The 15,721-nt window shown below is 45.6% G+C and overlaps 2 protein-coding genes across 2 annotated transcripts; one reads left to right on the top strand and one right to left on the bottom strand.

Moving 5' to 3' along the window:
- The first annotated feature begins 205 nt into the window (after window positions 1-205).
- On the top strand, window positions 206-2,852 carry elof1 (elongation factor 1). Its single transcript, XM_076150179.1, has 4 exons — window positions 206-384; window positions 1,402-1,533; window positions 1,631-1,701; window positions 1,800-2,852. The coding sequence occupies exons 2-4, from the start codon at window positions 1,418-1,420 to the stop codon at window positions 1,862-1,864; spliced, it is 252 nt and encodes an 83-aa protein (XP_076006294.1). The 5' UTR covers window positions 206-384; window positions 1,402-1,417; the 3' UTR covers window positions 1,865-2,852.
- Window positions 2,853-2,898: 46 nt separating this feature from the next.
- On the bottom strand, window positions 2,899-10,233 carry cnn1b (calponin 1, basic, smooth muscle, b). The gene is made up of 7 exons (XM_076150177.1): window positions 9,930-10,233; window positions 6,960-7,081; window positions 6,716-6,782; window positions 5,729-5,866; window positions 5,488-5,604; window positions 4,799-4,945; window positions 2,899-4,636 (listed from the first exon to the last, which is right to left on the bottom strand). The coding sequence occupies exons 1-7, from the start codon at window positions 9,987-9,989 to the stop codon at window positions 4,391-4,393; spliced, it is 897 nt and encodes a 298-aa protein (XP_076006292.1). The 5' UTR covers window positions 9,990-10,233; the 3' UTR covers window positions 2,899-4,390.
- Between the last annotated feature and the right edge of the window lie 5,488 nt (window positions 10,234-15,721).

Below are 15,721 nucleotides of genomic sequence, written 5' to 3'. Positions count from 1 at the left end.
CCACACGCGTCATCATCGTCAGCGGTGCGACGGCGCCAAACTGGAAACACGCGCACAGCAGAGACACAAATGCGCGTGCACGCATATAATCTGAAGTTGATCAGATCTGCCCCGCCGGTCGATCGCGCACAAACCACACTTATACTACACATCCCAGAATGCACTTGGATCTGCATCTCTCTCTCGTTTGCACCGACTTTGCTTGGTTAACTCTCATTGGTGGAGGTAAGAGCTCAAGAAGACCCCCTATTGGCGGTCAGTGTCCAGGCTTGAGCCAATGGAAGATGTAAACAACCTCCCAACCAACCAATCGGAGGACGCCTCACAGAGACGGTCGCGTCCGGATCAAATGTCACAGCATCCTCCGCAGAGAGCATCACTTTGGTAAGACAACACACACAGGGCTGCGTTAAACACACACGCACACACACACGCACAAAAACACACACTAATACTCAAACTACAGTTTACGGCTTGTGTGCAGAGATGTTGACGTTCCAGACTCAGGCAGTGTTTACGATGAGCCTCCCTTTGTTAGCACACTAGCTCACTCGCGTCCAGCCTTAGGTTTTGATGCTTTGCAGCTTTCTGGGAGAAATGTGTGTTTATGTTTGTTGCACTGTGCTATAATGCCATTAATTTGTGCTATGACTCTATTACACATCATGTTAATCACTATCACGAGTTTGAAGGAGCATTATAACCGTTATAACGGGATTTTTCTGTGGCAAATTTTATGAAAACTGTTTAATTTTGATATCATTAAGTGATCAAACCACCTGATAACCCGAATCTTTGCTGTTCAAGTAGAATCAGAGCCCTTCTTCAAACCAATAGATGTAAATGACAGCACATTGTATGAATGAACACACTAAACAGGTTGCTGTCTGTCTGTCTGTCTGTCTGGTATTTGCTCTGTTATCATTTGTGTGATGTGTATTTGTGAGGTCAGTGTCGTCCCTTTGTTCGTCCTGACGCCGCTCTTGTTTGCTCACTGTAAGGAGCTTTGGAGTCAGACGTTGTTTCAAGTAACACAGCGTTCGATTTGTTTTGTGTGCTTGACATTTTAATTTTGTCTTGTCTAAGTTAACATTTAAAGGGAAGTTACATCGCGTAGCAACCGCTGTTTACTTAACTTACTCCAACAAGGAAACAAACCAGAGAGGGCCGCTATACTATAAACAATACTGGAGAAGAAAAAGAACCATCCTTTAATGGTCCCACACATGGAACAGAAACACACACACACACAGACACAGGCCTTACACACACATACACAATTTTGGGGTGAGGTGCCTTGCTCAAGGGCACCTCGGCAGTGCCCAGGAGATGTACAGGCGTCTATCCAGCTACCAGTCCACCTTCGCACAGGATTTGAACCGGCGACCCTTTTATCTGCAGAGATCCATCATCAGCCATGGGGCGCAGGAAGTCAAAGAGGAAGCCTCCCCCTAAGAAGAAGATGACGGGGAACCTGGACACCCAGTTCACCTGCCCCTTCTGTAACCACGAGAAATCCTGTGATGTCAAAATGTAAGTGTGTGTGTGTGTGTGTGTGGCATCACCACGTTATCTGAAGCACACAGAGTCTGGACTGCATGATGAAACCTCCTCTCACTGTGACCTACAGGGAGCGAACACGCAACACAGGCATCATCTCCTGCAGCGTCTGCCTGGAGGAGTTCCAGACGCCCATCACCTGTATCCTTTTAATCAACAAAACAAATGGCCGCCTTGTTTAGAAGCGGAGGTAATCGTATAAAGCCGTATCTGTTTATCCCTAACCTTCTTCTCAACAGATTTGTCTGAGCCGGTGGACGTTTACAGTGACTGGATCGATGCCTGTGAAGCAGCCAATCAGTGATGGGGATGTTCTCCTGTGACGACGCGCCTCCTCTCTGACCTCGCTCACATAGTATTCACTCCTCTGATTGGTCGGTTGATGTAGCAAAGCCTTCAGATGCGGTGCAGACATTAAAGCAGCACCACAAGCTCCACAGTTAGGATTCCATAATGTTCAAATGAAACGCTTTAGCTTTTCTAACAGTACTTCCATGTGGAGTAGAACATCACAGTGGCCCCTCCTCTTTTGGTCCCAGACGGGCCTTTGTCCTGGCGCTCCCGGCCTCACCCAGTCAGGCTCCACTGCAGGGAGTCCCATGGAGCGCAGCACCGCCGTGCACTGGGACCTTCAGGCCGGTGGAGACGACACAGACTCCATGCTGCAGCACCAGGAGTTCTTGGCAGCCCGGGGTGCCCAGGCCTCCATGCTGCCCCACTCTGTCACCAACATCCGTCCCTTTAGGGGAGGAAGAGAGTCCCCGTGTCGTCTCTGCTGCTTCACAGAGCTTCTGCTGTACTGTCACTCTGCTTGGGCCGGAGTTTCATCATGACAGACTCTTCCTCCTCTGTCTGAAGCTCACTTCTTCACACAAACAGGTTTACATCATGATATGTATCAGCTCGTTAACTCTGTCTTTTGTACGACTATAATAAAGGGTATAGTACTTATATAAGGTGTAAATTGTAATTGCACAGATGTTTCCACTCCTGTAGAATATTTTCCATGTCCACCAAATCATGTGTGAGGTGTGAATGGAGGGGGTGCGTTGTCTTATTTTTAATGTTAGATCTTAGACTTGTCAACCTTCTCACTAATGCACTGGATTCTTTGTTGGTTGATGTTTTTCCTGTGTTGCTTATTCTGCCCACTCTTTGGTATTAAGGCTGAGTAAATATTTATATTCCTTCAAGAGTTAAAGTTTTTTATGTCATAATCAAATTTGTACGAGTCTACAAATCAGAATGTGTGTGTTTGTCTTCTCCCTGTGTGTTTTTGTGCCAATGAGAGTAAACAAGAACAAACAGAATCATTTTATTGAGTGTTTTTATTGCACAAGTGCCATCTTTAGTGAAAGGCATAGAGGAAAACAAAGTTTGGGGGGGGGGGGGGTCGCAAAATTTAACTAAACCAACTCTTCACCATAAAAATGTTAATTTATTCAACATAAACCTTTCAGGATCAGGATCAGGAGTGTAACGGTGAAATGGGACTGAATGCATAAAGGAAAGAGAAAGTTGGCTGATTTTTCTAATACAGTAACTGAATGTGCTGTTGGTTCTGCTGTAACTCTCTTCAACCACCAGATGGCGCACAACGACTCCAAGTCAGAAACGAGGCAACACTAATCTGTTGAGTCATTCCACACGTCACACTAATGAAGCGTACGCAGTGGGCTTTGACAGGACGCTCCACGTTGTGTCACAATCTCATTCTATAACTTGATCCTTTTTACTGTAACACAAGCCTCCTTTGTTTCTCAAACTCTTTTTCTGTCCTCTCTGAAGTGGCGATAAAGAATTGGGTTACAGCAAAGCGGCTCTTACAACCCTCCAATACTATTACATTCAAGACATTCGGTGGGCTCAGCAGTATTGTTTGATGCGGGCTTGTGTATCTCTGCCTTTTACTGCATGCAAGGTGAGGCCATGTAAAGTGCAAATGGAGCAACAGCATTGAAGCCAAAGTTCACTGAGGCTAAAGGCAAATAGAACAAAGTCTCCAAAACAACAAGAACCATGGAGACATAACACTGGGGACCAAATTCAAATGGTGGCACACATATGGATATCACCAACACTTATATTTGGCCTTTTGCTTGAAAAACTAATTGTAACATAAACCCCCCCGACGGTCCCCTCTACGTTTACAACTTCAGAATAAACTGAAATACTGCACACAAGCCATTTAAGACAGAGCTGGAAATGGGTGATTGACAGTTTGACAGCGCAGGTGCTCAGAAAACAAGAGAATGTCCCCACACAAGGCCTTCAGCATGGCCTGTCCCCCGCTCACTGAGCTGACCTGGAGCTGCTGGGTCAAGAGCCGGTGACGCTCCAGGGTGGATGTGGACTCTAGATCCAGCTGGGTCAAAGCACCAACAGCACCAGGACTTGTTTCCACTATAGAAACTTCAAATTCTAAATTCTGCTCATGGTCAATTGGACGGGAGGTGAGGTGAGGTGAGGTGGCAGCAGGTAAACATCTCTAATTAGATTGCAAGTATAAAAAGTTGTAGCAAAAATATAAATAGCAAAAGTTAACGACTCTTATGAGACGTTAAGTTAAATACGTTTTCTTTGGGTCTTTTCTCATAGAATTCAAAGTGAGGGGGATTTGGCCTAAATGAACATTTGGAGAAAAGCTCTCTGTAAACACTTTTTTCTTTATTTTATTTTTACTCGTGGGAAGACAAACAATAAATCCCCCAGAGTAAAAAAAAAAGTAAAAAAAAGCACATGGTTAGAAATGATAAATAAGAGTCTGGGGTTTTTGGCTGTGGTTGTCTGAAGTGAAGCACAGAGGACAGAGGAGGCGAGGTCGTCTGTCTTAGTCAGAGTAATGCTGGTAGCCGTCAAACTCTGCCTCGCTGCCGTTGTTGTAAAAGGCCTCAGTGGGGTTGGCGCAGTACTTGTTGTCAAAGACCTGGCGTGGCAGGCCGTAGGTGGTCATCCCCTGCTGGGACGCCACCTTGTTGGTGCCCATCTGCAGGGGGATGGTGCTGGAGTCACAGTTCTCCAGCTCCAGCTTCTTGTCAAAGATGTGTCGTCTGGTTCCTGGAGCCGTCATGCCAGCCTGGAAGAGACAAAACCAAACATTACACCTTCTGTTTGTTTGTTCTTTCAAAGGAATCTTCTACAGGTGATGCAATGACATGTTTCACAGGTGTAAGAGCGACAAAAACACACTTCAGTCCACAGAGAGAGAGAATGAAGTGATGAAAGGTGGAGCCCTCACCTGGCTGGCTCCCTTGTTGGTGCCCATCTGCAGGCTGATGGTTGACTGGTCCATTGGACTCTCCATGCCCATTTTGGCGTCGTACAGATGGCGCCGTGTGCCGTATGAGGTCATGCCCTTTTGGCTGGCAAGCTTGTTGGTGCCCATCTAAAATAAAACAAGAGGAGGAAAAGACTGGAAAGTTTAAAATGAAATACAACAAGGTCTGAGGGTTTCACCTGACGGCAGCAGGGTCTTAGTATTTAATTTACAATATACATACTAAACTATAATGCAAGGGAATGAAAAGCTATACATCCCTCTACAAGCAGACAGTAGCGCAAAATAGAATTACTAAAGAAGACTATACTTCAGAAAGACTGGAAATGAGCCGTTAGCAACAGATAATAACAACCTTATTAATGCAGCACCTTTCAAAACAAAGCTACAAAATGCTTCATAATACAAACTACATCATAAAAACCAGGCCAGGGAATATAAAACAGATGCCTTAATAAATAAACACATACCGACGTTATGTTCATTATGTTCTCTAAGTACTTATGAACTGAGAGAAGCTCTAGCTGTAGCTTCACTCAAGGACAGCAGGGGGCAGAGGTGCTTCTTCATTTACAGTTCTTGCCATTTATTTCCATATTTCCTCCATTATTTTTTTAGATTAAGCCCGTGGGTCACACAGGCGGTCTTACCTGCAGGCCGATGACGTTACGTCCCTCCCTGAGCTTCTCTGGAGCAAAGCGCCGCTGCTGCTTCTCCGCGTACTTCACCCCGATGTCACACTTAGAATGGAAACCTTTGGATTTGGCCTGAGGGATGCAAAAGGGAGACGGAGAGACAGAGAGGAAGATACAGAGACAGATGTGTCTTCATACAGGCGAAGGACATGTTAAGAGTCAGCCTAACAGCATCTGCGTCTTCTCTTGTCCTCACCATTCCAGCCAGAGCGATGAGTGTGCTCTGGACCTGAGTGTGGTTGGAGTTCTCAAACAGATCGTTGGCCTCAAATATGTCATGCAGCTTCACGCCGTAGTCTGTGATGGCACGGACAAAATTCCCTATGTTTTCCAGCTGAAGAACGACAAAGCAGAAATACAGCATATGGACATGAGTGGAGGTTAAGGAGAGCAGTGAGTTGGTCTGTTAAGTAGCAGCAGGGCTTTATTATGATGACTTATCTGTTGTTATACTTTATGCTGTAGATATTATGGATATTGTTTATTATCTGTCAGTGAAGCTTTGCCTTTGTGCATCCTGCAACTCCTTCATTTTCAAAAGCGTTAAGGCTCCGGTACACTCCTTAAACAAAAGCACAGGCTTCGAAGAACGTCCCCAAACATTGAGCGGCGTGAGTAAGTAAGTAAGTAACTGCAGGATGGGAGGAAAGATGAAAGAGGAGCTGTGCGGTGGCTAAGGGAGGCAAACAAGAGCACCGGTGATGATGCCTTCAGCCAATCAAGGGTTAAAAAGGGAGAGGAAGTGGCAAATGAAGCAAAATAAACGTCAGAATCTGCCTGCTGGACCCTCACGGGCGACACAACCACTCATGTGATGTATGAACCAATTACAGCTGGGGAGAGGGATCATAAGTACAGTAACACAAAAGCTTCACCTGAGAACAAAGAGCACAAAGAGGCTAAATGAGTGCGTCTGGAGCTCTGCAAGATGTCTTTTTAAAACCCAGCCCTTTTACTTTGTGTGATGTATAATAGGGGCCTGGCTGCCTCACAGAGGATTTGTTGAGAAAAGCCCGAGCAGGTCTTAGAAGCGCCGCTCTCTTTCTCAGCCTCATAAAACTCTAACAGACAGGCCGAGATGGGAGCAACTCATTTCTCTCTTTCAGGACGTGGGAGGACCGATCTTGTTCCACTTGCTCAGGCTTTATACATACATGTGTCTAAAACATGCGTGTTTCTTTACCTGGGGCCAATTTTGACTAGAGTGGTTGATCTTTCTCACAGATCCCGGCTGAAGAGTGTTAATGAGTCTACAAAGGAAAGGGGAACAAAAAGTGCTTTGGTATTCAAGAAAGTAAAGGCTTCAGATATCTCAGATTGTGTCACAGATCATCCCTGCACGGCTCCAGGCTGATGTCAGTCACCCCGTCAGGTGACTGACATCAGCCTGGTTTACTGCTGATCCTCTCCTGTCTCAGGTCACTCACTCGCACAGCAGGACTCCATCCTTCAGGCTCTCCATGAAGCTCTCTCCAACCTTCTGGCCCGTCACGTCCTGGATCCACATCCTCAGCTCCTCTTCCTTCTTGGGGTCATACTTGCCTGCGAGCTGTAGGGGGGGGGCAAAGGTCAAGACACACAAGATGCTTACTGTGTTCTCCAGGTAAACAAAAACATTTCTGTGTTCCAAATATGAGCTGCAGAGTGAAAGATGCAGTAGAACACAGATTCCACTTTTGTGTCATTCATCTTTTCATTTTCCACAAAACTAATCAGTGTGGAAAATAAATGGAAATTCCAGGATTGGTGGCAAACAGATGGAAAGCAATAGAAGACAGCGCGCGGCACAGAGAGAGAAAGAGAGAGAGGAGAGAGGAGAGAGAGAGAGAGAGAGAGAGAGAGAGAGAGAGAGAGAGAGAGAGAGAGAGAGAGAGAGAGAGAGAGATGAACGTATAGTTCATCTCCACATAGTGTCATATTGGCACAAGCATATAAACACAATACTTTGAATTCTGGCATGCCCCCCCCCCCCATGTCCCCTTTAGTGAACGTTCTGGAGATAATTCCACTTCACAGTCTGGGATCAGCAGCCAACACAAACAAGCACATGAGAGCCAGAGGGATGGGAGAGTGTTGCTCCCAGTCCATCACACCAAACTTGGGAGAAACAGCTTTCCCCAAACACTCCCCCCTCCTCTGTGTCGGACCGTCATGCTCTTTCTCCAACTGGCCTCGCTCACTGGCCTCAACTGGCTATCCGTCCCTCTCCCTCTCTCTCTCTCTCCCCCTCTCTCTCCCACAGGGTTTTCCAGACTCTGCCCTTTTACAGCGAGGCGACCACTTGGGGGCAAACCGCGCCTGATAAACCCGGGCCAACATCGTCAGGTCTGGCCTCTGAGCCGGGGCACTTTCAGTTTGCTTTGGCTTGTGTTGTTTTTCTCATTGTAGAGCTCAGGAATGCAATCAGGACGGCTTTCCAACTCCAAATGCCAGTTTGGGAATCAGAAACATGCCTTGCATACCAATGGAAGAATACACTGAAAACCAGAACAGCCAATGTAAGACAGAAACAATGATCATCCACTTAGTATGAATTGATCGATGGCTTTACCATGATATTGTATCTTAATGTTACACACACAACTGTGCCTGTACACACAAACCGACAAATATTTGTAAACCGTCTCTGTGCCCCCAGTGGCCTCACTTTGACTCTTTTGTCCCTCAGTGTGCACAGGCTCCCCTTGGTGAGCTGCTGGCACTGCTCGCCTCCTCCATCCATCACTGGCGCTCCTGTTCCTCCTGTTTTTGTCATTCAAGACTGAGATGTAAACTGTTTAGAGTGAGGACACGTTCTCAGGTTCCAGGACAGAACCCAGCCTCTCCTTAAAAGGAGATCAGATCTGTTGATGTACCTGTCAGTCCAAACCCTACATCTCTCCTCTTGGTTGATGTCACGCAACTGGAACGTACCAAAGTGACCTGCTTCCTCCTACTCATCACACCGCTGACTGAGGCCTTGGTTTGTTTGTTGTTATATGGATCATATCATGGGCCTGATGAGCTGTGAGGTCACAGCTCTCTGTTCTTCTGCCTAACTGTCTGAATTCCAATCAGTCTTAATGGGATGGAGACGGCAACCGGGCTAGTCCCAAAATCTCACTGCTCCATTCCTGAATAAGACCCTGCTGACTGCTGAATGGCTGTAATGAAAAGAGTGTGTGTGTGTGGCTCTCGTGTGCACTCGACTCTGTGTGAGATGAAGGCGCTGATGAGAGACGGCGCTATGGAGGGAGGAGGTGACGACCATCACACACACACACACACACACACACACACACACACACACACACACACACACACACACACACACACACACACACACACACACACACACACACACACACACACACACACACACACACACACACACACACACACACACCGCAAAAACAGTAAAGTATAAACATGGAGGCCCAGCTGGTGTGTGTCGTCAGGGCGATGACAGAGTTACACACTCTGAACAAACGATCCTGCACGCACACCTACTGTACCTTTGTGATCGCTGCCATGTTCCACCTGCGCCCTCTGGTTTGTTTGTTTGATGGCAGCAGGATGACTCAAGAGACCTGGAGGCTATTTTGATGAAACTAGGAAAGAGGACTGGATAGGAAGTTTGTGTGCTGATCCGGATCAGGATCCAGGATTTCTTGGCACAGCTGTTGGTGAGTCTGGGTCTGAACCCCTGTATGGAGTCTGGTGTATTATTGGACACATTCTGTCAAAGCTTATACGGCCCTGATGGAGGTATAAGCTGGCCTAAGTAGCCTTCTAGTTGTTAGTGGGGTCCGATTCCACGTTGGTCCTTCTCCTTCAGTTCTTCATACATGGAGCTACCTCAGACTTGTTGAGAGACCAAAGTGATCATCACATCAGAGAAACCTCTCATCGGAACTGACTGGAACGTACCAAAGTCTTTAGAATGGAACAAACCCACTTTAATGGAAGCAAGTCTTCCTCCCCGACTCAAACCAGTCGGCTGCAATCTCAATTTATCCTTTTAAAGCCTCGATCCTTTACTCTCACACAAATAAGACTTTTCCAAAGCAACCAATGTGGAATCAATCTGGATCCCCATCTCTGATCCAACCAAACAACTCTAAACACCAGCACGTCTCATTTTCTCCTTCATGTTTTGCTTTAATCAATAGTTATTCTGTCATTTGTCATTGATCAGTCTGATGTTTAAGTGAGCAGTATCTTAGTGTCTGGGACTTCAGTATAGCTTCAGCTCTCATTCCTGCAGTTATGTTACAGCACAGAAATTCACAAATACCTCTTCCATAAACTCCCCAGACTGTCTGTGTCAGGCATTACTCCCACTCTGACCCCTGACCCCTCCTTAAAGTTAAACACACATCATCATAACCGGACAGATAAATCATCCTTTAACTTACTTTACTCTTGACCTCGGCGGAAAGTCCGAAGGCTGGTCCGCTCCTGAAGTGTGTTGACATTCTGCTCTCTCGCTCTCTCGCTCTCTCTCTCTCTCTTTCTCTCTTTCTCTCTCTTTAGTTTGAAGTCAATATACAGAGTGGATCTTTAAAGATGGAGCGGCAGGTTCCTCCTCTCTGTCCGCGCCTTCACACAGATGCAGCCCGGTGCTCCTCGACGGTTCGGTGCTCTAATCCGTGCTCCTCCGCCGTGACTCTCTCTCTCTCTCTCTCTCTCTCTCTCTCTCGGACCTGCTCGCTCGGGCTTCTGGACAACTTTCCGACACTTTTCTGAATCTTTTTTAAACTCTTCCCATGTGTGCGCGCTCTGATTGGTCAGGGCCGCAGGCCAATCCGGACGCAGCCTCCTCATCAGGGGGTGATGTCACCGCTCGGGTATTAGATTTAATCAGTGTCACTTTTTCCACCTTAAAGCCTTAAAGGCTGGAATGCTTCTTCACTCCGCTGCGCTCTGCTGAGGTTATGTCATTGTCATTGTCCAGTCGATTAGAGTAAGCAGTCAGAACCTAAATATGGATCTCACGGTCAACACCTCCTTCATGACGCGCCTCCAGAATAACACGACAGAATGATGTCTGTGTTAATTAAAGGGAAACGAAGAGAGTTAACGTATACATAAACATTTATGACAATAACACGGCCAGAGGTTATTAATTTAAGGGATTGGCTTAATTATAGTTTCATATTATCTTGTGGTCTTCGAGACATCATGGAGACTGATGACGTATTTTAAATTAAATATTCTCTTTAAATTAATGTTGTTTTATTACCCAACGTGTCTAGTAACCATACTTCCGTTCTATGTGACTGTTGTTGTTGTTGTTGTTGTTGTTGTTGTTGTAGTTGGTGGCTTGTCTACACGTGATACTCTGTAAGATCGATAACGTTTGATAAACTATTGATCAACACATATATTCTATAAAATATGTTATTGTTAAACAGATAATGACGGCCATTAAGTAGAAATGGATGAAGAAATCATGACTTCTACTAATAATAATGATGATGTCTGTGTCTGAACTGGCTTGTATGTATTTTCCATTATGCCTACTTTCCTCACTGAGATTGGGATTCATTTCATTTCATTATGATCATAGCACACACACACACATACACACACACAGCAAGCCTGTAAGTGTGGCTACTGTCATCCAGAAAGTCCCTTAGTATCACATCCCATACTGTGTAGAACAGTTTGAGAGAGATGAGTCTGGTGAAGAACACAAATACAAACTCTAACCAACCAAACAGCATTTTACAATCTCAGCACAGTTACTGTTTAGGTCACAAAGAGGGTTCATCCAATTATAAAGGGAAAGCATCAGAGACGGGCTGGCGGATCGAAGAAATCAAATAAACAAAGAATATGCTAATGATCGCTGCACAGCAAGATGATTCAAATATCACATTTCATGAAGGAGATCGTGTTTGTTTGAAAGATGAAACAGATGAAACAGATCCAGTCTCCTCTCCAGGGGTACTGAGGAGTACGAAGTGTGTGAGTAACCTTCAGCATGTTGTGTGTGATTCAGAATGTGGTTTCATGTCGGCCAAGTGTGTTTCGGCATCGAGAAGCTGCTGTCTGAATCCTGGCTCATTAAAAGGTTCTGCCAAAACATACATTTGAACCTAAAACATCCCCTCAGCTTCAGAATGCTTTCTTTTCTCTCCCTTAGTCTCTTAAGCAAACATAAAGCGAGCTCACATATACACATTGATACACAGAGTTTACTGTGGGGCTGAATCAGTCTGTCTGACATGAGGGGAAGATACTGGAGAGGAAGTGACATCACTCTGGGAACCATGAGGTCGCTCTCCAGTTTTACTCCAATGTGTTATTCCAATCACCCACCACACACACCTTGTCATTAGGGGTGGCAAGGAGAGGAATGCAGCAGACTCAGGGGGTCTGTGGACTGGAAAGCCTGAGGGGGACCGAGGAGGAGGAGGAGGAGGATGAGGAGGAGGAGGAGGCACAACTGAACATAACGCATCCCCCTCCCATCTGTGTGTGTGTGTGTGTCTGTGTGTGTGTGTGCGTGTGTTACAGAGAACAGTCTGGAAAGAGCAGGAAGGGATAAGGGGTGTTGGGCATTTGGAACAAGAGAGGGCAAGTGTAAGATTACTGGACATGCACTGTTACCTGGCAACAATGCAATGGCTTTCCGTCGGTCAGTCAGTGGAGGATTTAAAGTGGAGGATTCTCACACACACACACACACACACACACACACACACACACACACACACACAGAGATCCAGATCAATGGTCTGTGTAAGAGCTTCCACTGACCATAACAGCTTACAGTCACGTTCACAATGTCAGAAAATTTCACTGAACCTTCTTCCACCGTCTCCCATGTTGTGTTCATTTATTTATTCTATGTGTGCTATTTGTTTTTACCCAAAGTTGATTTGTATTACCTGGAATCAATGTATCAGAATGTTTGACCCTGAGGCGTTCAGGGGCTCTGGTAAACTGCGGTTTGCTGAGGATGTAAATCATCTGCTCCAGCTTCTCCCGTTCATCCATCACATATGAGAGCTTTGGTCCAAACTGGAGAGAAACCTTTAAATGATTCCGTCCAGGTCAATAAGAAGCATTTGTAGATTCTAAGCCAAGCAGGACTGAAGCTGTTCTGGTGGCCCAACACCTTTCATTCTCCTGTCCATCACCTCCTTTCATTTGTCACCAAAGAGGTAAATGGATCAAGAAGAGACTTTTTCTTTTACTTACAGTCGAGCTCAGCAGTCAAAGCCGCGTCTTTGATTGACATTGATCCCACAGCACCAAATGCACTTCAGAAGACATCATGAAAGCTTAGATGATGGACAGGTTTGACTAACTAGGAGTCTGGTGGCTGTGAAAGCAGGATGTTAGCGTGCATGAAGGTCTTTGGCCAGTTATATGCAAACCCTTCAGTCTTAAACAATAATCATAATAAAGTCCTGTAGTTGGAGAGCACCATGTGTCTATTTGTGTGAGTTGCATCTTTCCTACAATTGCCTCCAGAGTTAAGGAGTCTGGTTTTGGCTGAGTTTTCTGGAGGTTCCTGGAGATAACTTGGAATTCTGACTGGGAAGACAACCCCAGGAATGCACCGCCTGTCCAGTTCCTTACCTCATTGACACAAAATTAAAATGAAAGTAGGAGCTCCAGTCAACGCTGCTCAACTCTCAGGCACGGGACCAGGATGGTGGCTGTGCAGGTGATGGACAGGGCGAGCAAGGGAGGGAGGGAGGGAGACAGACATTGCTTGCAGGGGCAAACATGATTCCTCACCCTGACAGAAACGATGAGCTTCCCTTCACCTTTGTCAGGCGGCACTTCCATGCCAGGCTGGCCTCTAGCAGTAACCAATAACAAAGGTCAGGGGTCAGGGGTCAGGAGAAGGAGCGAGTTGGCATTTACGTCTTCCTCATGCAGCTCTACACAGCCGCGTTCAGCTGGACAGCAGAGGAAAAGCTGTGATCCTAACGAGCTCATTCAGGTTATAACCAATATAAAAGCATACAGAAGCTTCTAATGAACCTCAGAAACATTTAACCTCAACTATTTAAACATTATTATTCTGCTGTCACTACAATTGGAAAATGAGAAAATGATAGTTTGCGCTGAGAGCCTGTAAGGGGAGTATAGAATTAAACACGCTCACGTCTCCATTCTAGCATTCTTGCTTTAACACACGCATACACACACTGAGCGAGGGTCTTATAAACATTTCACAGAGAGAAGAAGCACACACGAGGAATTTGGACACTTTATTTGGGCATGATGGGAGAAGGGACGGGCTGCAACTGGCTGGGGGAGAGAGAGAGAGAGAGAGAGAGAGAGAGAGAGAGAGAGAGAGAGAGAGAGAGGGCCAGACATGTAACAGCTCCTGAAAGAGGAATCCCTTACTATAAGTAGACCCTCACTGCTTATGAGGGACTGAAGAAAGTGGCTTCTCTCAACGTTTACTGTGGCGTTAATGGATGGAGTTCAGATTGAAACAGAGTGGGAAAGTAATGAGACTTCAAACTAAAGGCTTTTATTGAGCTTTCCTCCTCTAAAGTCCACTTAGATTTGACTGTAAAATGCTTTGCAGGTGCAGATTTCACACTCGGCAAGGCATAAACTAATAAAATATGAATATCTATCTATCTTTCATGACGTCTTCCTTTTTTTAATGTTCATTCTTGCCTTCCTTCCCTTATTGTTTCCCTCCATCTCCTCAATCTGTCATTTCCTCTCTCTAAACTCTACCTCTACTGTTCTTTACTTTCATTGGATACTTCTGCTCTTACGTCCTTTCAGTCAGTCGGTCAGTCCGTCTGTCTGCCTGCCTGTCTGTCTCTCTCGCTCCTACATCTTGCTTACAGTGAGTAAATGATATGAGTGATTTGTCCGTCCCTGTATATAATAAAAACATAAATAAGAGGGAGAAAGTCTTGGTTGTTGCTGTGTGCTTTAGTTTTTGACTTTAATTTGTGATTGAATGTGTTTTAAGAGCCCAAGTTTGTTTAACATTGTGATTCAAGAGTGCTCCCAACAAAAAAGCACTTTGAACTGTTTCTAATTCCTAATGGGACTGTAAAGTACACAGAGGACACACTGCTTAGTAAAGGCACTGGGGGTTGGTAGGTGAGATCCCTGTCTAATACAGAGGAAGGAGCAGACGAACGTGAGGGGTCGTGAGGTGAGAACAAATGATGAGTCATAAATACAGACAGAGAGTGAAGCCACCACAAAGAAAGGATCTGAGGGGGAAGGAGAGAGAAAGAGAGAGAGAGTGAGACATTTCCACAATAAGCCGTTCCCCCTCTCCTCTCCTCTCCTCTACTCTCCTCTCCTCTCCTCTCCTCTCCTCTCCTCTCTCTACTCCGTCTGGCTATTTATGGTAGAAGGCCATGGATCCTGGGCTCAGACTCAGAGAAGGACTGGATGCTGAGTTCATGGCATCATAATTCCAACCTGTTACTACAGTAGGACAGGAAGTTTCAAACAAACCTGGATTTGGTCAGCAAAAGCACAAGTCCTGACCCAGAGCCATTTCATCCATCGCTGAAACACTCTGGAGTCTCCTCATGACTCGAGGAGGCTGTGACTCTGTGGCACGCAGCAGCTAAAAGCTTCGTACACCCTTTAGGAACGTGGTGACAGCTACGTGTCGCCCATTAACACTGGAGTTTGAGCTTCTTCTATCAACACCAACTGGACAAGAATTTAAACGAATTATAAATTCGGCTCGGTTCATAGCCGCTCCGTCTGGAATGTTGATTTTTTTTATGTGTTTTTGTTTCTCCAAGTCTGGGAAAAAGGTCTTTGGCATGAATTCGGTCTTGAAATAGCCGTCGCCCCAATCTATTTATTTTTATATAACTACAACTTGCTCAGTAAACAGAAAAGTTGGTGCAAATTCAGAAAGCACAGATATTAGAGAGAGAAAGTGAGGGATTGGGCATTCATAAGCATGAACTCAAGTGAAAATGTCTTATAAAAGCTTCAGAAAGAATCAGAGCCAAGGAGCAGAAGCAAACACACACAGGATCTGAAGAGAACAGTGGAGCTTTTTGTGTGTGTGTGTGTGTGTGTGTAAGTGTTTGTTTTGGCGGCGATGAAAGACACACGAGTACGAGGTGATGCCGTTCATCCTGAGTGAAAAACCTGTGTGGTGAAGCTCGCCCTCAAACGTAAGCTGACGCTGCCAGTGTGTGTGTGCTGTAGTAGCCCAGGAACCTTTCATTGAGTCTCT

Source organism: Genypterus blacodes, unplaced genomic scaffold (genome assembly GCF_046128005.1).
Source record: "Genypterus blacodes isolate CSIRO-AG114 ecotype Tasmania unplaced genomic scaffold, CSIRO-AGI_Gbla_v1 ptg000051l_1, whole genome shotgun sequence".
Classification (NCBI taxonomy): Eukaryota; Metazoa; Chordata; class Actinopteri; order Ophidiiformes; family Ophidiidae; genus Genypterus; species Genypterus blacodes.
The sequence above is the reverse complement of the archived record's forward strand: the minus strand, read 5'-3'. Positions and strand labels throughout refer to the sequence as shown.